The 24,897-nt window shown below is 43.1% G+C and overlaps 1 protein-coding gene across 1 annotated transcript in view; it reads left to right on the top strand.

Moving 5' to 3' along the window:
* The window catches only part of gmds (GDP-mannose 4,6-dehydratase), a 180,672-nt gene that overhangs the window by 52,697 nt on the left and 103,078 nt on the right, over positions 1-24,897 (top strand). The window contains exons 5-7 of the mRNA XM_030727636.1: positions 5,059-5,251; positions 6,449-6,553; positions 19,465-19,592. Coding sequence (XP_030583496.1) covers positions 5,059-5,251; positions 6,449-6,553; positions 19,465-19,592 — 426 coding nt within the window. The remainder of the gene's footprint in view (positions 1-5,058; positions 5,252-6,448; positions 6,554-19,464; positions 19,593-24,897) is intronic.

Raw genomic sequence — 24,897 nt, 5'->3', positions numbered from 1 at the left:
CTTTTGCCACGAGTAACTGCAGTGCAGTTCTGTTCTTATTTCTTGGGTCCTTTCGACTGAGAGGACAAAGACTGCAGGCAGGGTAAGTTTCGTAGGGGCACCCGAGAAGGCATGTTCGCGTAACGTTAACCTGATACACAGGAGCTGTCTGACCCAAGAGAGTCGCTGCATTTGGTCTTCCACAATGAAACAGTAGTACGATACAGAACGCTGCTGCTGCTAGTATTAGTTTGGCTGGTAGATGCATTTACCAGGGTGTTAATTAGCTCCTCATTACTTAGAATTTCTGCTATCAGATTCTGTAGGATTTGCTTCTAGTGCCACCTCTTTTAGCGTCATTATATACTTTACACAGTGAAAACACTAGATGGCGCAAGAGCCTCTGTGGCATCAGTTTTTATTCAATATATTCTGACTTTCAATCAATATATTAAGATTTAAATATATAAAATAATATATATATGTATGTGTGTGTGTGTGTGTGTGTGTGTATACAGTGAAGCCCAAAATTATTTATACCCCTTGCAAAGTCTGACTTAAATTTATTGTTATTCAACCAGCAATTTTTTTTGTTGACAGAAAATGACACAGGCATCTCCCAGAAGATAATAAGACAAAGTACAACAGGCATCATTGTGGGAAAAATATTTCTCAGCTTTTATTTACATTTGAAGAAAAAGTGGCATGTCCAAAATGATTCATACTCTTTGCAAACTGTCACAGTCTATGGGAAAATCCAAAGTCCTATACCGTTTCACATAGTCCAAGCTGATCTAAAGCATCCTAACTACCGTGATTCATTGGGAGCATCTGTTTTAATCAGCTCTCTGTAGCTGGTTTGTGGACAGTCATGGCTGAGACAAAGGAGCTCACTAAGGACCTGCGGCTGCGCATTGTGGCTGTTCACAAGTCAGGAAAAGGCTATAAGGCCATATCTAAATGTTTTCAAGTTCCAGTGGCTACAGTGCAAAGTATTATTCAAAAATACAAGCTGTTCTGCACTGTGGAAAATCTCAGAGGACTTGGTCGGAAGCTAAAAATGACATCTGTGCTGGCCAGGAAGATAGTAAGAGAGAGAGAATCCAAGGATCACCACCAAGGCCATCCTGGTGAATCTGGGCTCTCCTGTGGCAATGTTTTAAGACAAACAGTCCAACGGACACTGCACACCGCTGGATTCCACGGACGTAAACCAGAAATTGAATTGTTTGGCCACAGTGATGTATCCTTAATTTGGCATAAAAAAGGAGAAGCCTTCAACCCTAAAAACACCATCCCCACTGTCAAACGTGGTGGGAACCTACAGTAATGATTTGGGGGTGTTTTTCAGCCAGTGGAGCAGGGAACCTAATCACAGTATATATATACACATATATATATATAAAGTGAGTGCACACACACACCTTCTCATTTTGGAGTCACATTCCCGGGTCTCAAGCATGCATTTCAACAACCCTTGTGTGGAGCAGGAAAGAAATGAAACCGCCAAATACTGCAAATATATCCTGTACATTTAGAACCTTTTTAAACGGGATATTTGCTTGGCTATGGACCCCCAATGCTGACAGATCCTGGCTCCCTTCCCAGAAAAGAACAATATCTGCCAGGTCGACTGAGGGGCCCAGGAGCAACCCCACCCCCCCCAATCCCCATTCACGGAACACACACAAAATCACACACACACACACGCAGCGATGTGCACAAACGTCTGGCCTTTAAAGCGTCAGCACTCAGGCTCTGCCTTACATAATGACAGAGAATGGAGGCATTAAGGCAATTTGTTTGATTTAAGCTGTCAAGGCATCCTGGACCCTGCCCCTCTCAGCTGGTTTCGATACCAGATTTTTGTGTGTGTGTGTGTGTGTGTGTGTGTGTGTGTCACAGAGCTGATCAGGGGAAGAAAAATAAGAGGGATAGGCTCACACACAGAAAGCAGGTCTCAGTGAGGGATGTAGCAGCATAAAACATGGTTTACGAGGTCAAAGTAGTGGGAGCAGGTACTTCTCTCTGGAGTGCTTGTTATCCTCATTTCTCCTTCTGTATTTGTATTCCCTTTGTTGTGCTTAAGTTTTACTTTTTGTGTGTTTGTGTAGTCAGATTTCCAGGTATCCATGGTGGAGGGTAAGCCAGCTGAAAGTTGATATCCTCTTGATGCATTTTTGCAGTCTATTTATCTAGCTTGTCGTTATGACTGTCCAGATTTACTACGTGCTTTATTCTATACACAGTTGTGCACTATTGGACAAGGAAACTCTCCTCTAAAGCTCTTCATGAAGTTTGTTCCATTTTTTCCCCCCTGCACTAAAGCAGCTCTTCTGGGATCTTTTCAGATCCAAATTGAGTCTAAGGACAGAATATGTACAGATTGCAAAGCTTCCTGACGCAAACTTGTCATTTGTGGCATTAGCTTAATAAATATAATCAGATCACCCTTCACCTTCACTGAACATGAACACAGGCATTGTCTGTTTCAGAATTAGAATTCATCAAGAGCTAACATGCTCAGACTCTGGCTGCACCACTCCCAGCGTGAGCAACCTACAGTGGCTCAGTGGTTGCCACTGTTGCCTCACAGCAAGTTCTGGGTTTAAACCTGGGTTGATCCCATCTGACTGGAGATTGTACGGTTTCCCTGTGCTCGCGTAGGTTTTTCCACAGGAGCTGTTGTTTTTCATGCCTCTGAAAAACATGTTTGGTTACGTCAGCCTGGGACACTCTTGCAAAAGATGCTTAATCTCAAAGGTTTTGCATCCTGGTAAAATAAACGTTAAAAAACCCAAAAACAACCAGACATGTTTGCTTTTGTTGTCTATTTAGTTATATTGAAAACTTCCCTTCATGAATGTTGGTCATGAAATGAGTGCAGCCTTCAATCAAAATCTTTAATTGTAATCACAAAGCAATACTTTACAGAATGAATGCAGTTTGATTGATGCCGGGAACCTTTTTTTTTTTTTTTTTTTTAGCACAAAAAGACTACAAATAATCCCAAGAGGACTAGATATTCAAACCCAGCTTTTAGTGCTTAATTTTGATAACACATGTATATACTTAAAAAATATAGTGTAGTACTCAGGCCGGCCACAAAGTCGAGCTCAGCCACAATCCTGGCAGATCAGCTGATCTTGGTGCCAGCCCGCATCAGCTGATGGCTCAGCTAATGCCCTTCCTAAACATCCCATTGGTTATCACATATAGAATATGCTAATGAAGCTGCTTTAGCCCACATACAGTTGCTTCACAACTGTAAGCCACTTTGCAACCCACCTTCACAACAGCAAAAAATTTTTTTTAACGCAAATCCCAAAAGATTACACTAGCTACTTTGGAGTAGTGATAATTTTTTATACTTTATGTCGAGTATTTGCTTTTAGCACCAAGTCTCACCACTCAGCAGCCATCTTATTATTTGGAGGCGTTTTCCAAATTAACTTTAGTGGTCATTGGGACATTAAAATTGTATGCATAAACTGCTTAAAATATTTCCAGACTTTGTCTCAAAATAAGGTTTTAAAAAGCCTTTTACCCCCAGGAAGTTATGCTTTTACCACCACCTTGCTGATGTGTGAATCTCATATAGATTTGATTTTTTTTGATAGCTATATCTCTCTTATAATGTCCTTGCCTGCGTGTGTTCTTCTACAGTACTGTGCAAAATTCTTGAGCCACCCCTCATTTTTTGTGTGTTGCTTCCAAGGAGCCAGGCTTTCTTGTAATTTCTCAAAGTGGCCATGAGCAATATTTCTCCAGGCTTTCTGAAGGTCTTTCAAAATGTTTCTTTGGACGTTCATTGACTGCTTTGTCATTCACTTTGTGAATCACTGGAGCATTAAAAACTTTAGCACAATACTCTATTATATTTGTAGACTGATAAAAGTCAAGTTGTGGTTGGCTGCAAAAGAACTGCAGTATTTAATGAAACTTCCCTCTGAGCGTAGTGGATATTATACAGTGGCTTACATTTGTTCTGCTCATAAAGTTCAGCTTTTATTGTCAGCATTCTCAACTGGATACTTCGAAGCTTCAGTTTGTGCTATTTTGGGGATTCATTTGTTGGGGAATTTTTATTATTCTGTCCACTTGTTGTGCTTGTCCATGGCTGAAAATGACATTATATAATACTGTGTGTGTGTGTGTGTGTGTGTGTGTGTGTGTGTGTGTGTGTGTGTGTGTGTGTGTGTGTGTGTGTGTACATGTCTTCTCACTTTTACTTGTAAATGATGTAAATCTAACTGAAAATGCCAGAATGCAAAGTCAAAGCATGAGTGGAGCGTCACAGGTAATTACACTGAGTTGTGGAGTGTAATTGCACCTGATCAAACCTGCTCTGTGTGTGTGTGTGTGTGTGTGTGTGTGTGTGTGTGTGTGCGTGCGTGCGTGTGTGTGTGTGTGTGTGCGTGCGCGCGCCTATATGTAAGTGTGTATGTCCTACGAGTGGAACAGAGGCCCAGTGTTCCCAGGTCCCATTTTTAAATAAGGGGTCTTTATCTGGCTGTGCGCTGCACCGGTGTGAAAGCACTAAAGGGCCAAAGCGTTTCCTCCCTGGCTCATGCCACTCACTCCAGGTGTGGTGACCACTAACCAGCACAGCTTTTAACCGTCACGCTTGATTTGGAGCCTGAGGCCAACCTGGCTTGCACACAGTCCAAGCACACAGTGTGTCTCACACACATACGCAGAAACGTGCATGCGCACATCCATTTCTAATTTAAATTTAATTTCCCCCCAAGTGTTCGTTAAGTTCCCCCCTCTTTTGGCCTTTCACATTGGAAACAGGAATTCTGGGAGATAGAGTACAGCACTACATGGGTATCAGGGGACATGGAGGTTGAACCATCATATGATGATGTGGACGTTTGTATACACAATTTTTTTTTGTTTTTTCCAGGTCAAAAAATGACTTGACTAGTTCTAGTTTAGAAATCTGAGCTCATTTTAGTTAGTAAAAAAATGCCCCCCCCCCCCCCCCGATATCCTCTACAGTTTTTGTTAGAAGCAGTTTTCCATTAAGTTGCCATGGTAATGTCTCATCTTTTCCTCCTTCTCCCTCTTTTCAAGATCTCCTTTGACTTGGCGGAGTACACCGCTAATGTGGACGGTGTAGGCACGCTGCGCCTGCTGGATGCCATAAAGACATGCGGTCTCACCAATATCGTCAAATTCTACCAGGCCTCCACTAGTGAGTTGTATGGCAAAGTCCAGGAGATCCCTCAGAAGGAAACCACTCCCTTTTACCCTCGCTCACCTTACGGTAATACACACTTATAAGATCCACACGGAAACACACACAAGGGTTCCCTTACTTCTCTAGCGCTCACCATTTGTCAGAAACTTGTATTTGGCCGTGTAAGGGCATACAAAGAGAGGTTGCTTGATGCCTCTTTAACACTTTTTCCTGTACTCTCTTTATTTAGGTGTGTGTGTGTGTGTGTGTGTGTGTGTGTGTGTGTGTGTGTGTGTTGTGTGTGTGTGTGTGTGTGTGTGTGTGTGTGTGTGAGAGTGAGAGTGAGAGTGAGTGAATGAATAGAGGGGGGCTTCAGTTCTTAGACTACGTTTGAGCTCTCCACACACCCCAAGGCCAAACGTCTGACTTGGAGTAACTCTCATTTTAACAAAGACACCTTTATATCCACAGCACTCAACACTCACCTTCAATGCGTGCACACACGCACACACATACACACAGGCCATACACACGTGTGTGTGTGTGTGTGTGTGTGTGTGTGTGTGTGTGTGTGTGTGTGAGCGATCAGGTTTCATATTCTATGTTGTCTAAATGCTCTCCTCACTGACACTTTCCCCATCTGTCAGCACTCAATCTGAAGCTGCATGGGAGGCGCATACCATCTCAAGAAGGGCTGCACCTCCATTAATTACACTCGAGAAAGGGGAGGCGGTGATCGCCATGGTGACCTCTCTTCACCTCCATTTATGCATCCTGACCTATGGCATAATCAACAGGCTTCTCCCTTCATTTGCTTTGGTTTTTCTCCTCATCATAGGAGAAGGGAGGAGGAGGAGAAGGATGGGGAGAACTTTATGTACAAGCCTGCTTTTGGTCAATCAGCAGGAGTCCGTACTTCAAGCTCTTGATGTCAAAATATGATCTGTGCATGTTGTTTCATGATATGTAGCTTACATCTTTTCTTTTTTTGCTAGTCTTGTATCTGGAGAGAAGGGGATCAGTGTTTCCCTTTCTGTTTAGACCCTCGTGCTGTAAGAAAGAGCATTTTTACAAGCAGTTTTTATTTTATTTGCTGACTTGTTGTTGGAATAGTAATAAAAGTGCAGAAAAGTCTGCAGAGATTAACAACTATGGATTTGGAGGCAATAAGAGTTTCAAAGCTTTTGTTTTGTATTTTTCTAAAGTGATTTTCCTTCCATAAATGTAAAATTGTTACTAATAATCTCTGTTCTCCCCATATTTTCCGCCTGCTTCTACCCTCAGGAGCTGCTAAACTTTATGCCTACTGGATTGTGGTGAACTTCCGAGAGGCCTACAACATGTTTGCCGTCAACGGGATCCTTTTTAACCATGAGAGTCCGAGGAGAGGTAACTGACTCTTGTCTTGAGCTACCCCTCATTTCTATATATTTTGCTAGGAGAATGGGAAATCGGTGCAGCTGTTTATTGGAATGTGCACAATCATACATGGAAATACAGTAATATAAGGCAGAAACATAGTTTGTGCAATTCTGAGAAGCTTCAGTGTCTTGGTTGACTTTATTCTTCCACACAGCTTGAATTGTTTCTTGCAGTTGTTTTTAGTAGTCTTCAGCAGTCTGCTGGAATAATTTTCATTCAAGACTCTTCTTTGGATGTTGGCAGACTTTTGTTCTGTTCTCTATCACGATGATCCCATGCTGTGACTGTGAGCTTCCACCATGTTTTTTAGATGGCTGTTGACCAGGTACGGAAAAACATAAGGTCTGAGGGCCAGAATCAGCCAGGAAAAGACTCCAATCTGGCCCGCTTGAGGGCTTTGGAAAATGTGAACTATATTTTCATATGTTTTATAGCTTTTCCCAATGGTAAAGACCTTCACTAGTGCTATTCATTCTACACCAAAGTAATCAACTAATAGATAAACAATTAAATAGAAAATAATCCCTGTTTTTTTTTGTTCGTTTGTTTTACATTACTGTAGAAATTTCAAATTTTACAGTGGACTCTACGGGTTAAAAAGAAAAGAAAACCAAAAAAAAACTTTCTGTCAATTAACAAAACATTCTGTTTTATTATTACAGGAGAGTCTGAGCAATGAGCTGCCAGAACTTTTTCTGTAATTTTACACATTTATTTCTTACAATTTGAGCCCAAAGAGTCATGCTGGCAGATTTCCTTCATTTAATACAGCAGCATCTCTTTATCATGTAACAAAACTGAGATGTCCTAATGAAGGTGGACTTCTTTTTCCTATATTAAGATATCTCAGGGATTAAAAGTGTAGTTTCATTGGTCCAACTCGCTTAAGCTCAAAGTGAACCGTTTGAGGCCCACGGTGTAAATGTAAACTGATGCATTTTCAAATTTGGATTCATCACTCCATAAGACCTGTTGCTACTGATTTTCATTCAAGTTCTTGTATGTTTGGCATACCTCAGCCTTTTCTACCCATTTCCCTTCCTTAAGAATGGCTTCTTGACAGCCGCCCTTCCACTGAGACCTTTTCTGATGAGACGTCAGCAGTGGTGGCCAAAGTACTGACATTCTGTACTTAAGTAGAAGTACAAGTACATGTCTTAAAAACTACTCTGGTAAAAGTTGAAGTACTGGTTCAACTTCTGTACTCAAGTAAAAGTAAAAAAGTACAGGCTCTGAAATCTACTCAAAGTAAGAAAGTAAAAGTAGCTCTTTGGAGGACGTTTCTACCTCTTTCTTACATCTTTCTCCATCTGAGTGAAGTTATCGCTCATTCTTTGCTCTCCCTTAAAATACAGCAGCTGTTCTTTTAGCTAGCAGACACACTGTGTGACAAACTGCACACACTTTTTTTTGTCCTTTACGTTTTCTGTCATTTATTTTCCTCACCGTTCCGGCGTGCAGCCTAAAGCACAGCTTCCTCTGGCTCCTTCCGGTCTCCGAGCGAGCGTTGCAGGAGCCTCTCCCTCTGCCGTGTGGGGTGTCTGTTCCCTCCCTCCCGCCCTGTTGTTGTGATTTCCAAGAAAAAGACGCTCACAATCAAAAGCCGGCTCCCGCACTGACCGGAAATGCAGACATTTCTCAGACGCATTAAACCTCAAGTAACGAGCTTGTTTTGAAAATGTAAGAAGTAGAAAGTACAGATACTTGTGTAAAAATGTAGTGAGTAAAAGTAAAAAGTTGTCAGAAAAATAAATACTCAAGTAAAGTACAGATACCTGAAAAATCTACTTAAGTACAGTAACGAAGTATTTGTACTTCATTACTGTCCACCACTGGGCGTCAGTGAACAGTAGCTGGATCAGCTGAAGGTCCAGATGCATCTCTCAGGTTCTGTCTCATTTCTTAAGGACACAACTTTCAGCTACTGTTCATCTGTTTATCTGTAGATAGTTTTTTGGGCCTGCCACTTTTGTCCTTTGTTCTCCATTTGTCCAGTTTTGTCAAATTTTTAAGGACACACTGCACAACATGCTGAGATAAGTTTTCGCTTAATAGCTCTTTGGGAATCACCGTGTCGGTGCAAAAATACTATTTTGTGTCTGCTATCTTTCTTAAGATTCAGCTGATGAAATTGAAGCGAATTGTGTTTTTGTGACAGGCTGTTAGTAACAAAATGACACAACACCGGCTCCTCCCTTGAGTTAGATATCGTGTTAAGCGGCTTAACGAACAATAAACACATTCTTCAGACTGGACATTATTCCTCAAGACCACTTTAAAAAATGACAAGAAAGCTTGTCTCCTTGAAAACAAAACATAAATGAGGTTTGGCTCAAGACTTTTGCCCTTTACTGTATAGCACAGCATCCGTTGTAGCATTTTCTGTAAACAATGTTCAGTTATTTATAGAAAATATAGGCATAAGGGTAAGCTTCAGCATGTAGATTGGCACTGTGGGAACTGCTTGGCCTAATAATGAACAAATTGCCAGGAACTATCATATGATTATTATTTATGTGAGGATAAAATTACAAGAAGAAAATTTAAAAAAAAAACCTGACATCACTTTGCCTTATTAACATATTGAGCCCAGAAGAAAGCAGCCAAAACGATGGGAAGACATTGTTGGATTGTGTAAAAGCATTCAATTACATGCTCTATATAAAGCCATATTCATTCACCGGTGCAGCCGGGTTTCATAACCATTTGACACAGACTGTCGTACACAATCTGACACATACTGAGTGGGTTGTAGTTGTATTTTTAATATGCTCCCTGAGCCCTGAGGCTCGCAGGCACTGGTTTAACGCGATTTACACGCCACTGCGACTCCAAATTAATACCACATGGCTGCAGCCCCAGCACTGCGCCCAGGTCAGCTGCTCAGGTGTTTATGATTTCTTCCCTAATGAAGGCCCTGGCCACGAACTCAACCGAGGTCAGGGGTCATCCAGTAAACCTTAATGGGTTACCACAGATAGATAGGTGTGGGAACTGGTGTAGGTTACAGCCAGTTCAGCAAAGATGGTGTGGTCTTCTCTGAGGTCTTGTAATGGTGAATTAGGTGATTCAAAAGAAGAAAAAAAAATGGCTGAATGAGAGCAAGAGGGCCATCTCTGAGTAATGCTGAAACAAAAATACTATTGATTATTATTAATAAAGCAAAATTTTCTAATTCCAGCACCTTAATTTAAAGGTTTGTTGCTTTTGTAGGTCAAATACATTTTTGGACAGGTGGTTACCTAAAAACCAAAATGAAACCAAACAAACAAAAAAAATCTGATGTATCTGACAACTGTTTTCTGATATTACATGGACTTAATTTTAAAATACAGTTAGAGATTGTGAAGGTAACCATTTGTTACAGCCTAAGAGATATGGAAATTTTTGAATTGTAAAATCAAAGACGTGCGCACAAGAGTCCTGTGTGGTGTCCTTTTTCACACGCACACATAATAACCTTATAAGGACAAAACCCGCTGCCCTCCCGATAACACACTCTGAGCCTTTTTGTTCTTGGTCAGCTCTTTCTCGTCTGACTCTGCCTCTATCTGCCTCTTCCCATTCTTTCCACACACACTCCTTTCCCCTTTCTTCTCATGTCTTGCTTCATTCCATGCCGCTCTCCTCCCTTCTCCACAGTCAGCATTTCTGCAGCAGGCCACTGGGTTTACTTCTGCCACTTCTATTCTAGTCAAAGTTATGGCTGTTGTTGCTCATAAAGCAGGAACGCTGTGCTGTGATGTGGCCAGATGTCCCACGGCTGGCTTGCACAACCCAGTGTGGCGCATGTGTTGGCTGGATTGGCCAGTGTTTACCCAGGCCCCCGGGGCCTGCCATGACCCTGCCCCTGCCACAGTGAGGGGGCGTTTGGCTGTGCACTCTGTCACTCACAGGAGGGCTGTTGTGGGGAGAAACTGATGCTTTGAGCTGCAAAACATCCTTCTGGCATATTTTATCAAATTGTCAAAGTGTAATGCTCTACTGTGTGAAATACCTAACTACTATACTGATTAAATGTTGGGAATGTAAACATAGCCCAAATGTACATTTCAGTAAATGGGCCAAGGTGCATATACGGTAACATTACTGATTAAAAGTAACTAGTTCCATTACAGTGTTATTGCATTACATATTAAGAAATAGATGGACAAATAAAACACCTCTTTGAAGTTAGCTTGTCCTGAAGCTGTGTAGCCCACTATACTATTGCATAGTGAGTTCATACTGGTGGCATTTCCTCCGCCACATAAGCAAGAAGTTCATTTCTCGCGGAGCAATACAGCTTTACCAAAAAACAAAAGGTACTGCGGCTTCAGAGGTGTTGTATCACTATCGCTGCCATTCTTCTCCTCAAATGGAGCTCAGCTTGCAGGTCTTTAACAGTCAGTATCACTCCAGCACAAAATAATGCAAATATTTCTACAATCCAGTAGCCATCCCCTCTCTCATCGCGCTGGGTGACCTTAACATGCTCGCTTACACAGTCTCAGGACTGGATATATTCCACTATGAAACTGTACGCCAGTGAGTTGGAGGGAGACGGCAATGATGCCGATGTGGCAGGGTTTTTTTTTCCACTTTGCCACAACAGAAGGAGCAGTGGTGAATCTGAGCATTGTAAGGTACTACTTTGTATCACGCTACAGCTAACAGTGCAGTGTGACCTTATTGGATGTTGGACAGTGTAGAACTGGGGGGACAACAGAGATGTTTACACTGAATCACAGTTGAAGGTTAAATACACAGATGACCATGCAGGGATAGAAAAACAAACTTTTTGACAGTTAACCCAGCAATTAAAGCGTATAAAAAAAACCATTGAAATCAATGCATTTACATGTTCATTAGATTTGGAAAATTGCACCACCAAAGACACAGATCACAAGAGCCAGAGGAATTTGCATCACTCGCCTGCAGCCACACCCTTCTCCAGACCTCTCTGTTTGTATTTTATAACACCGCCCCTACTTGTTAATTCACCTGTGGGAGAAAGGAAAAAAAAAATTCTCATTATTAGCACTTAGCTCCTCCTGTTCTTTACAAATAACTTGCATGTCTGAATAAATCTCTCACTAATGAGGTCAATGATGTCAATTTCACTGGCCCTGACATCACCACTACCCCACCTCCTCTCCCACACACAGGAAACACTATGAGGTCATTGTCCCAGGTTGCCAGTGGATGTCTGTGCATTTGTGTTTGAGAAACAACTAGATGTTTGCTTTTTATAAGGGAATTTTTTCCTTTTTTCACCGAGTCTCCCTTTAATGGCATCTGCCAGAGTGACCCAACAGTGGCCAGTCCTGTTCACGGGAGAGTGCGGCGTGGTGCATGTCACACAGGACTGCGGGTCCTGGGAGCGGCTGGAGAGGGAAGAGAGAAGCTTCACACCAGTTTTGTTCGGATGCCCTGCCCCTCCAGAGCGCTCGGCAAAGGAGTTGTGTCTCTTACAGCGCTCGCAATGACTTAATCCCAGCAGGAATGCAGTTCTGGTTTCTCTTACCATTCTTGTAAACACCTAACTGTTCTGCCAACAAACAGACACTTTCCATTGTCCTGCAGTAAAGGGCTGGAATTGGGAAAAAAAAAAAACGAACCCGGTGGAAATCCAGCGTGAATCAAAGCAAACGGAGGTCTGCGTCTGCCAGCCGCTTCACACCGCTGCTTGCTTCTTTCTAGCTAGCTTAGTTATTAGCCATAACAAACAATCCACACATTGCCTCCAAAGAGAGGGATTACCATTAGGAGGGATGCTAAATAGACTCCATATTACTGTGACATGTGAGACGGTGCAGTATTTGAATCTCTTGAAAAGCGTGATCAGCAGGGAAACCTGTGCAAACAACCAGACGTGTGCTTATTTAGTTAGCATATTCAACAAACACAGAATCCCCCAGAATCCAATTTTGACAGCAGCCAGCAAAACTTTTGTTTGGTTTTTAATTATTAATAGTGTGTTGGTGTAAGGCTGCACAATAAATCACTACAGTAATACGCTTTGTGTGTGTGTGTATACACAGTTCATACAACTGGCCAGCAACAGCTGGAGGCTGATCCCCTGGTTTATTTGGGGAAGTCCCATCCATCTCTCCTCCCTCAGAGCTCTGTGGTTCATGCTTGGCAGTATAGAATAATATACTGTTATGTTAGGCGAGAACACCAGTTAGCATTTGGGAAGTTGAAATAGCACTGCCAAAGTCAATGCTGCCCCTTAAAAACACACACATACAACGGCTCAGCCTCTACATGCCTTGGCTTCATCTTTCCGCTTTCGATGAGATTGAGCTCAAAAGGTCAGATCGTATAATGGGTTTGTAAGACGATATGTTTTCCATTTATTGGAAAGGTTATTTTCAAAGAAAATCTTCAGATGGGAATGACTCGGTCAGTGCACATCAAGGGGATTAGGCTGTATCTTTTGAGACGGTGCAGACACTTTTCAGTTTGGGGTCTTTTAATTTCGTTGGTAGTGACGAGAAAAGGCTCAGTGAGCGCAGCCTAAACATCAGCTGAACTATGGCCAGGTGAGGCTCAGGGTCTAAAGCTTCGAAGCAAACCGATGACAGATTCCTCTCCAGCCTTCACACCTCCTACAGGCCTGTGCCATTTAGCCACAAAAGGTGCTTCCCTAGTTGCATCAGTTGTTTTCAGACATACCACGTGGTTATAGAGGTTTCTACCTTCACTCATCCCCATTGCTGCCCTCAAATCACTATTTGTTATCCCAGATCACCATGGTAGTCAAGAATCTTGTTGACTGAGGTGCTCGCTTTGAGTGCCGTAATTGCACCACAAGTTGAGGGCACCGCCACTGCTCTCTTAACCTTTGCCAGGCCCCATTGGAGCCATGTAGTAAGACAAGTGAACCTCAAGGTGTCGGTCTGCAGTATTTTCATTTAGTCAGACTACCGGATGCTGCCATCTTTGTTTTAAATGCTAGGTTCCACAATGTGGGAGCTGTGCTTTTAGTGTTAAAACTCAAGGACAACATGCGTCATCAACTCCTCTCTCACTCTCTCCTTTTTTCCATACATTTTTGCACACTCCATTCATTTTGTTGCATCACACCCAGTTTAATTAAAAAAAAAAAAAAAAAAAAAAGACTTTCCCGCTCTTTGTCTTTGTCTTCTCAGCTCCATTCCAAATCTTCTTGCACCACATTTCTTTCTCTCTGCACCCTCCCTGTCAATTGAGTCAGCCCAGAACGAGGGCAGCGGTCTGTCAGGTGTGAATAGACGCTATGTTGGCGGAGCTGAGCTCATGACCTGTCTTGGATGTAATGCAAATATTCTCCCTCGGCTGAGGCTCCAGAGATCAGTCAGAATGTGAATTGTGCAATAACAGCGATGGCAGACACTGACAGGTCTTTGGTCTGGGTGGAATTTGGCCAGCCCCCGACCCAGGGAAGATTCCTCCTGCAAAATCGCTCAGTGCTCGTGCAAGTCAGGCATTTTGTTCATAACTCAGCAGAGATAAAGAAGATGGGTATGAAAGAAGTAGGCATTCGTTTTGAAGTAAATAGGGCTAGTGGGTTGATCTAAATCTGAAAATGTCTGGGAGTGGAGATAGATATTAAGGGTTACATTTTTCACTTGAAATCTACCACAAATCCTTTGACTCCCCAAGGCCATTGCTCAAAGACAGAGTGGGATTATGGGATTTGCAGTTCTGGTTGAATTCCAAAACAGGTGTGTAAACCCTGTGTTGAGGTAACCAAAGAGTTTCTCTGACAACGCTGTGGCAATCGGAATTAGGTTTCGGCTAGTTTTTCCTTTTCCACCTCCGAAACGTGGCCAGTTCAGACAAGCTCATGACAGAAATGACTCACCTGTCAAACACCTGGGAAATAGTTGGAAAGAGTCTTTGCTTTAACTTTTTGAAGGGAGGTGGGGGCTGTTATATTTTTCATCATTTCAGTCTTATATACACTGTTACAGTGGTGGATGCTCATATTAAACGTGGCCAAAGTTTCAGATGAGTTCAGCGTATGAACTAGTCACTCTGAGCCAAGCGTGCAGGCTCCAGACTACATATCAGACGGGGTTTTTTCTGCTCTTGTCTTTTATGTGATGTCAGTAAGAGCTGATACCTCTAAGCCATGGCTGGGAGCACAGAAGTCACACCCAGATCCTGTTCAAATTTGTATATTTTTTCGAGGTGGCAGCCAATCAGAAGAAACCTGTCTTAAAGGGAAAGGGGGATAAACCTCATCTTTCAGACCATGATGAACCCCAGAGCCGCGCTGAGATCCACTGAAGCGAATGAGGGAGTATTTTGGACTGTGACCGATGCAAAGTTACTCCAATAGAGGCAAAGAATAAAATGTAGAATTGGAAATGATCATATAGGCTGCCTTTAGAGAAGTGTGATCCATCCATAGTAGTACTTTTACAATGTGGTTCATTAAGAGAGTCTGTTCAACATTTTTATTAAGAAAATAAAGAACCTGATAACTTCCTGTGGGTAATCTTGGAATATACTTAGAAGGTGCTGAAAACATACACCAGGTCTGAGGTGGAAGAGGAAACTTGGCTTAGGAAGGAAGTAGATGTTTTACCTGTGCAAATATAACATTTAAAGATCATCGTGATAAATGTTTGGCCTAATTTGGGACTTGAGTTTACTCAGCTTTTCAGTTTTTCCAGAGCTAATGTCCCATTTTGCCATTCCACAACCACACAATGTGTCTTCAGAATAAATGTTACAGAAGAGAGATTTGAATAAATCACGCTGCGGTTGATTTTTGAACAGTAAATGCACAGACCGTAATATAAATGAGTCTGACTCAGACATTTTGAGGTCTGGGTGTGTAAGGTCTGGACCGTCACACACTGGGAGACTTCACAATTCACCTTTTTTTTTCTTTTTTTTTTTTCTTTTTTTCAACCAGCACAATTTCTAACAACAGGATCTGTTGAGTAACCTGGGCCGAGCTAAAATTTCCTCAAACCCGCAGTCCACTTTCTGAGTTCCCCCAGAACCAAGTCCTCAGCTGACAGCTCCTGTCCCCATCCTGTCTGGGCCCACGTGGCCTGGCTCTGGATTGGAGACATCTCCATACATTTCTCCTCAGCCTCCTCCTCCTTTTCCTCCCCATACTTGAACCCAGCTGTGCCAGTGAAGCCTGTGTGTTACGTTTTTCCTGTTGCTTCTCTGGCCAAAAAATGAAAAAGAACGATGGAAAAAAAAAAGGAAAAAAAAGAAAAACGCTTAAGTGAGAATGAGACTGCGAGAGAGCGAGTGTCAGTTTCTGGCTCGGTTTTTGCTGTCTGCTCAGCTTTCACGGCCCGTGGTTTTATTAGACTTTCCGCCGGTCTAAGGTTAAACGGCCACCACTGCCCCTTTTGGGCTCAAAACCTCCTGTTAGCCCCCCCAGTTCCCCCTTGCCTGACTCTACCCCTCCACCCCTCCTCCTGACTGCCCTGCAGTGCCGCTGCCAGTAAAGGAAACACATTAACACCCGCGCCAGTAACAGAGCAGGCTTTGTCCGTGGCCAGGCAGGCCAGTCCATTAGGTCCATGCTCTGCTCCACGCTGCACCAATTAGCGAAGGCAGGGAGCAGAGCCACTCCAAACAGAGGTGTGAGCTTTACAAGGAGACTACAGGTGTGCTCAGGGGGAAATAATAGACTTTATTACTGATTGGGGGACTGTGCTATACTGTGTATCTCTGCCACCTTTTTAAGAGCCAACTTGGCTCTGCAGAGTTTTGACAACCTGTGTTTAACCTGCAAACTCGACTTTCCCTTGGATGTTGGATCAAATCAAGCCCCTGCCTTTCCAGTTTTTTGCAGTTACCAGTCTCTGCTCTTGTTACAGTACATTGCCTTGTCCCTTGCCAGAACCGAATATACAGTATATAGAGGGCTTCAGCTAATGAAAATGTAACTAGCATGAAATCTTTTGAAAGCTGTGTCCTGTCTATATCTGTGAAAATCTATCATATGTCATCATTTAGCATCTTGACCCAGCATGACACCTGCATTTTTTAAAAAAAATGTTTTTGCAACAGTGTTTGCCATACCTTACATACTTCATGTCCATTGCATTATTGCATACTTTCCCTTAATCCAACAAACAGTCTTGCCAGTCTTGCTGCCTCTGGTTCAGATCCAGAGCTCATTTGAAGTAGGTCAAGTTTCTCTTAGAAGGGATGTTTGGTTTTGAAGGGCCCCTTTAGCTTGTGGCACCATGTTAGCATCAGCCTTTGGCATGCACATTCCAGCTGAAACCAAAAGTTTATTTGTTTACCTGGTCAGTTGGCTGCACCGGTTGTTGTTTGTGGTTTTATTGGCATGTGATCCTTTGTCCTCCATATTAACCTCCTCACCTCTAATCAGGGTCTTCGATGTGTTTCACACTCGTTACCCCTCTTATCTGGCCACTGTGAAAACAGATCTCTTAAAGGAAGTTTTAAGGGCGAACAAATGCGTGCAAAGTACTGATACAATAAAGTGAAAATATGATGATAATATTTAGTTGACACAGAATCACAGGCATACCATGGAGCCACTGGTTTGATCTTTTGATACAGTGGTAATAATTGTTTTTTATTCTGTGATTTGTGTGACCAACATTTCAAAAACCAGCCAATGCGAAATTATTTCCTAAAATTTGTGTATAAACTGCAGGCTCAGAGGAATACAAAAGAGAAGGATTTATAACACTAACTGGGTGTCATGAAAACTGTACTCATATTTCATGTTCATTTCTTTATATTGATAAGATGCATACGATTTAATTACAGTCACTCTTTGTTGCTCTATCATCAAATATATCAGAAATTCTTGAAATCAAAGCATTTCCTATAGCATTTATTTTATGATCGGGGAGGGAGATTGTTTAGAGTCAAAGCAGCGGTGCCAAGAGTCATTACATTTAGTCTTTAAAATCAATCAGAGTCCAAAAGTATGGATCATATAATCACACGATGCAGCTCAAAAGCAAATCGCCATTTGTTACACAGCAACATTGTGTATGAGGCTTTGGGGTTAATGCATCCTCGTGGCAGTGAGGATGAGAGCAAAGCTGACAATCATGAATGTACCAGTGGCAGATGAATAATTGTTGGTTAATATGACTACAGTTAGCAGGAGCGCCGGTATCTGCCAGAACAGATGACCTGCCAACTTTGAGAATAGCCCCCGAGGCCAGAAGGGCCGATCATGCAAAGACAGGACGGGTCTGACATGGAAGGGGGTTTCCACCGACAGTTTATGCACGCTTCATGGACACACGCTATTTCAAAATCAGCGTGCCAATAATTTGATTCATAGATTTGAGAACAATAGTTGGCTTTTAGAGCTGATCTCAGTTTTGTAGTGTGATCCAGAGGAAGTCAGGTGAACGTACAAAGCCTCACTTAGACTTTATTAAACTCCAGCTCAACATGGCGGCTAAGCAGCACTGACACAAGGGCCATGTGACCTGCTACCAGCACACAAGTATGCTGTATTTTCTTAAATAAGCGTGTCTGGTCTGTTTCTGCTCAGCGTGCGCAGGGCTGTCGCTTTCCTATGAAATAATTACTACAAATTTGGTGCGTTCGCATGATTGGGTTCATGGGATTTTCCTGTGTCTAAATGGAGGCTCTGCTCCATGTCAGGGGAACAGTGATACAGTGTCGAGACAGAGCTGCGCTATTACAGCCAGGACGGGCGCTGACCTAAAAGGCAACATTCATCTTAAGCACGATGAGTTCAAAAACAGTATGGAGGAGCTTTTAAGAGGTCTCCGAGAGGTCCCCCAGGGTTGTGGGAGATTTATGTACAGCAGAAATGTTGAATGAGCTAAAAATATCCAACACTTTGATGCAAGTTTCAAGCTTTTCTTTGAAATTATGTTTTCACAGATTCCACATATCTTCCATTTTAAACATTAGGCAGGACAGGCTAGCCAAACTCCTCAAGCTCTAATGTGCTGCTTCAACTAAGATGGTGGCATTATTAGACATGACACCCTAATATTTAGTGTTGATTTCCATTGATATAATACTGTATTTGGGTTGGAGGGCTGGCTCCCTGCAGCATCTTTTTTCCCCACAGCGTGAGCAGAGAACATGACACCGGTCCACAGTGTCCCGCCAGAACACCCAAAACTGTTTCTTACCCTTCTAGCCGCACAGAAACAGTCATTAGAAGCTCATTTGTTTTGCCACAGATCACATCGCCACGTGTGTCAGCTCAGATGAGGAGGATCGCCAGGTGATCTGGCACAAGAATCAGCTGTCAGTGTGGCGTTCCTTTACTGGACGCTGCACCAGCAGAGCCAGGGTGGTCCTGTTTGGTTGTCAATTTCTGTGGAACTTCCCTGTTGCTGTGTGTGTGTGTGTGTGTGTGTTTGTGTGTGTGTGTGTGTGTGTGTGTGTGTGTGTGTGTGTGTGTGTGTGTGTGTGTGTGTGTGTGTGTGTGTGTGTGTGTGTGTGTGTGTGTGAGTGATTTTTCTTGGATTCCAGCCTAGATCTGACACCAAAATAGTGAATTAGGGAGTAAAGTCAGAGTAGGATTCTGAAAGGCTCTAATGGCTATCATGTGAGTTGGTAAAGAGCTGATTTGATTCTGGGTTATTTTTTTTGACTTTTTTTGTTTTGGCTATAAGGGGTTTGGAAGAGAAGTGGAGGTTTGGAAGGCTGTCGGTGTGAGTGCTTTTGTGTGTGTGGGGTCGACTGTTTTGAAGAAGTTTGCTTAGGATCTGTAAATTCTATTTTCAACACGTAGGCCTTGATTTCACTTATCTGCTCCCATTTTTTTTTTTTTTTTTCCGTTCCATTTTTGTGTGTGTTGGGCCAAACTGAACCCCTGTTATATTTTTACCCTTCGTAAAGCATAATTTAATTCAGAAGATGCTAACAAAGCATTATTAACGTATGTGTTTTAGGTTCAAACTTTGTGACGCGTAAGATCAGCCGTTCTGTGGCAAAGATTCACCTCGGCCAACTGGAAAGCTTCAGCCTGGGCAACCTGGACTCCAAAAGGGACTGGGGCCATGCCAAAGACTACGTGGAGGTAAAACAAACACAGCCATTACCACACACAAGCTCAGAGGAGTACACACACACACGCTATCTGCACTGCTTCAGAGTTGAACAGGGTTCAGATGTGCACATAGCATTAACAGGGCATGTTTTCCCAGCTCATTCGAGGCCTCAATATGTGATCTGCATGAAGCCTCCTATGATTCTCTGCCAAAAGAGAAACAGAGATAGAGAAAGAGAAGGGCAGCGGGAGCAGAGGGAGAGTGTCGCATGCTGTGAGGCCACAGAATGCACTCTGGTTTCCCACACTCACCCATGTCCCAGATCCCTTCAGGCCCCCATTGCCATTCCCTGAACGCCCGCACAAAAAAGAGAGATATTAAGGGAACACCGCGTCCTGGGGACGATGACAGAAATACTGTGTTTGTGTAAATGTAATGGTGCCAGCAGCAAGCAGAGAAGGGGGGGGTGGGGAGGTGAAATGAACAGAGGGGGTGCCACGTCCAGAAGCAAATGGAGCTCTCAAAGTGTGTGTTTTCTTTTTTTTTTTTTTCTGTTTTTGTCCCCCCCGAGTACGTGTGTGTGTGTGTGAGTGTGTGTGTGTGTGAGTGTGTGTGTGAGAGGAAGCAGACATTCCTGCGTGTGTCGAAGTGTGTGATAGGTTAAGGTCGAAGTACGTGTGTGTAGCTGCTGAGATGAAAGACTCGACGGGTTGCCATGTCTGACAGCAGACCTCTTGCAGCGGGCTGTGTTATTATTAGGCGGCGATGGTGGCGGAGGTAGTGGGGGGTGCTCTTTGAGATGGGCGTGGAGGTGAGGAGGTTACAGCGGGGATCCTCAGTTTAACAGGAGAACGCAGCGTGGGCCTCACTGCGTCAGAGCAGAGCGGTGCGGTGGTGGTTCATGCCGTTAAGGCGGGGCGGGGGGGTATCGGTGGCGTCAGCAAAGCATCAGTCACTGCACGGTTACGGGAAGACTGCAGTCATATCCAATGTAAGCACACGCACAATCATCTTTGGCTCCGATGATAGGAAGCCTGACTTGATTTGGGAATGGCAGAATAGAAGCACAAAAGGTTAGTTTTTCACAGAAGAGAGCAGAGTTGTATTCTGCTGTCATGCAAGTGGGTTCAGAGTGGATGAAATAAAGGATGGGGGGGGGGTATATGTAGTATGTGTTTGGACATAAGTCTTACAGATGTAAGTTGATGTTCAAACCTGGAATCTTAGCATCACCTAACATCTGCTCAGTCACTTTAATGCCAGGAAAAGTGAGAGTAAACTCAGTGTGACCGACCGGTTTGATAAATTATTAGTGTTCAAATTCAAAGTGTTTATTTTGTTCTCTGTAGCATTTTAGAGTGAATTTCAAGAATCCAGTGCAGGTTTTATTCCTTGATTGTAGCTGAGCTGAAATGTTTGACTTGTGATTGATCTCAGTTGCTGCTGCTTGTAAATACTGTCGTATTAACATCCATGTCACACATCAAACCTCTGATTTCTTAGGAAAAAAGATGAAGTCGAAACATTTGTACAGTACCAAATATCTATATCCATATATTGATAATGAAGAATTAATGCTGAGCTAAATTAAAGTAGTTTCTCTGCCCATTTAGCTCCTATGTATAAAACAAGACTAGCTCTTATTCTTGTATTTTTAAAAAAAGGTGGTTGTTGGGTCTCACTGAGCAAATTTCTTAATCCTGTTACGTTAGTCTGACCATTTCTGTGTTGAGTGCTATATGTGCAGCTGTGTGTGTGTGTGTGTGCGTGTGCGCGCACTTGCCTGCCCAGGGCACCCTGGCGTGAGACGCTCCAGGTTTCCTTTGGGAACTGCCGACATTCCAGCTCTGGTGAATCAGGCACCTCCTTGCTGTGCTTCTCCTGTTTCGGAAAGGCGGATTTCGGGAAGCCAAACAGAAGCTGGAGGTGCTGAGGGGAACTGAGGTGGAGGAGAAGAAGGGAGGGGTGGGGGGGTGGGATTTGAAAGAAGAAGTGAAACAGACGCGTGTTTGTGGGACGTTTGTACATTATGCATAAGTGAACCATCTCTTCTGCTGAAAGTTCACCCCACCCAGAAGACCATCAAAGGCTGCGACTGTCACCACGGCGCCCCCCCCTCTGTCTGCCTCCCCCACTTTTACTTTGAAATATCCATGCAGTCAGCATCAGCACTACGTTACCATGGCAAAGCCAAACAACTGGCAACCTGTAAACAGAACCATGTGTGTCTGCTTTAGGCTGACAACTGCTTTTCCTCCCGCTCTCTCTTTCCCTCTCTTCACCCCACCCAGGACAGGGAAATTGCTTGTAATTGGCTGTGGATGGATTGCGGGTGGCAGGAGGGGTGTGCTGTGTGTCTGCTCTAACGACGTCTGAAGGCGTGCGGCTGGCTGGGCATCGTCTCAGCCTGCTATCGAGTGTCCATTTCCAGGCAAGAAGGCAGGCAGGCAGGCAGACAGAGCTAGAGCTGCCCAGCTTCTCTCAATGGAGCCCTTTATTATCATTATGGTATTAAGGAATAGATGTTGGGAGTTTCAGTATAAAATCAGCAGATAAAATAATTTAAATCCTCCTGATCTCATTTTCATGAAAGGGGTTAAGCTTTGGACTTTTTCAACTGTGTTTGAAACTTTTTTTTTTTGATTGCGGTTCTCTGGGATTTGGCGATGCAGAACAAATTTTTGACTCTGAGCCTTCCAGAGTGAAAAGCGAACCCACAGCAATCAGTCACTCTGCTCTATCTGAGAAGATAAAGCTGCAATAGTCAGCCACCTTTCACCAGGACTGACACCCTGCTCTCCCCCTCTCCTCTCACCCTATTCCACCATCCTGAGCAGGCCCATGATGGGCACGGCTTTTTGGAGCCCCTCCATCTCCTCCTCTTCTGGCTGCAGAGAGCCATTTCCTGTGTGGAGAAGCAGGCTGCCTGGGAGGGAGCAGGAGTCGGCCTAGTGGTTTTGGCCTTTTCTCTCCCCTCAGCTCCATCCTGCTTTCCTTTCTCCCTGTCTTTTTGTCCGTTTCCTCTCCCACCTTGTGTTTTATTCTTTATGCCCCTCCACCCCACCTCTTAACCTTTCATTATTTAGTGCCTTGTACTCTTAAAGAGCTGCGTCACAAGACCAATGCTCCACCAAACTCTTCCTCCCTGTTGGTGAGCAGTTACCACCCAGTTACTAGATATTTCCCTCTGACATCTAATAAGCAGCTCCTATTTTTCTCCTGACTTGAGCTGGCTTTCCTCTTCTCTCTGCTGTATTGGCCTAGAAACTGTTGCCAGATGAGATGTGTCTGACCCGATGACACACCCCTCTTCTCCGCTCTTGTCTTCTTTGAGTATTTCTTTTCAAAATATAATTACTTGTGAAACTGCGGTTGTTGGAAGGCATTTCATCGCTGTCCTAATTCCTGTGTGGTTGCACCTGTGTGGCAGTAGCTGTCTGATTCCTGGCATTGTGTGAAGGCAGCAGGGTGACAGGACAGCCTTGAGGGTGTCATTTTTCACCTCGTTTATTTTTCTTATCCGTTTTTCTTTTCTGCTGCAGCTGCCTCTCCGTGCAATAATGGTTACAGATGAGGCTAATTAACCAATCACAGCGCAGATCAGGGCCAATCAGAGATGATTGATGAGAGCAGCAGGCCATCCATCACATGTTTTTGGCCTGGGAGGTGACAGTGGGGGCAGGCTGGGGGTGTTCGTACAGTAAGACGGACATTTACATCAACATTTTTGAACTTTCAGTTATCGAGAGTGACTCAGAAGTACTTCGTCATCGTCTGCTGTTTTGTCAGGACCTTAGGCTTGATGAACACGTGCATTTTTGGCTCTGAGCATGGAAAAAACTGGAAGATAAAAACCTTGCACAACTTAACATTTAAATGCATGGGTGCTGGATGAAGAAATAGAAGATATAAAACCTTCTTCAAACTTCTGACAAACACAGAGTGGCCATGATAAACACCCACAATGCATATAGCCAAAAAAAACAACAAAAAAAAACACATGACATCTCTCAGCTGTGATTTGCCATCAGTCGTGTGGAAACAAGAAACAGTGCACAAAACATTTTTCCATAATCCACAAGAGTTCATGTTTTAACAGCATAAAGAATTTAAGTGCATGAAGGATTTAATATTTCAGTTTCTGCTCACATACCCAAGAGTGGAAATGTTATATATTATATATACAGAAAACTGTACAGTCACAAGACAAGATGGTTATTTCTGGTAGTGCACACTTACAGTGGCAAAGAATGTGTTTGCATGTCTCTGTGCAGTCCTGTGAAAAACTAAATACACTCTTAATGCTTCCAAAGGAATTAAGAGCGTTAGTAGCATCCAGATGCTGATAATCAGAGGCACTTGATTCATTGATGATCAGCAAGTGTGATCACTTCTATAAAAGCAGAGGTTTTGGTAGTTTGCTGGTCTGTAGCATTCAGGTGTGTGTTAACACAGTGCCACAATCTTCCTTTAAATGGAGTGGATGTCCCAGCAAATTCACCCCAAGGTCAGACAGTACAATGCTCAGAGAAACAAAAAAAGAGAGAGAGCTGTGGATAAATGGCCGCCCGCAAACCTCAATGCACTGAAGCAACATAGTAAAGAAGCGTGGGTCACAGTTCCTCCACAACTACAGTGCTGTTTTAACTCTTAAGTCACTTTTCATTTCTTTATATTTTGCTAGGAAAATGGGAAATAAGTCCAGCAATTTATTGAAACGTACAAATATACATGTAAATACGGCGTATAAGGCAGAAATGGAGATTTTACAATTCTAACCAGCTCTTCTTTGGGTGTTGGCTCTCTTCCATTCTCTTCTCTGTTGAGATGATCCCACACGACTTCAATAATGTCGAGGTCCGGGCTCTGGGGAGACCAGTCCATGACTGATAGTGTTCTATAGTGTGTGGTTTTCTATCCAGCTATGCTTTTACTGCATTGGTAGTGTATTTGGGATCATTGTCATGCTAAAAATTTAAGCCGTTGCCAATCAGATGCTTTCCAGATGTAATAGAAAAAAATGAAAAATAAAAGCCTTGCACAACTTAGAATTTGTGGGTAGTTTTTTCCGTTACAGATGGTATTACATCTGACGGTACTCTTTTGCACTCGTAATTTCATCAGTTTAGACGAGCTCCACAGCACCACTGACTGAAATACAAACAAAGTGCCTGCTTATCGCTGGCTGAGGCTCTCATTTTCCTTTTTATTTAACTAATGTGTTTATTCATTTAATTTTACACAAAAGAGCTGGACGTGTTGCAAGAGGATATCTTTTAGGTTAACTAAAACGGTCAGTGTCGTTTCAAGTAACCTTTGGTTGCATGTATACAA

Source organism: Archocentrus centrarchus, chromosome 4 (assembly GCF_007364275.1).
Source record: "Archocentrus centrarchus isolate MPI-CPG fArcCen1 chromosome 4, fArcCen1, whole genome shotgun sequence".
Lineage (NCBI taxonomy): Eukaryota > Metazoa > Chordata > Actinopteri > Cichliformes > Cichlidae > Archocentrus > Archocentrus centrarchus.
Note: the sequence above shows the minus strand (reverse complement) of the source record. Positions and strands in the feature narration are given on the sequence as shown.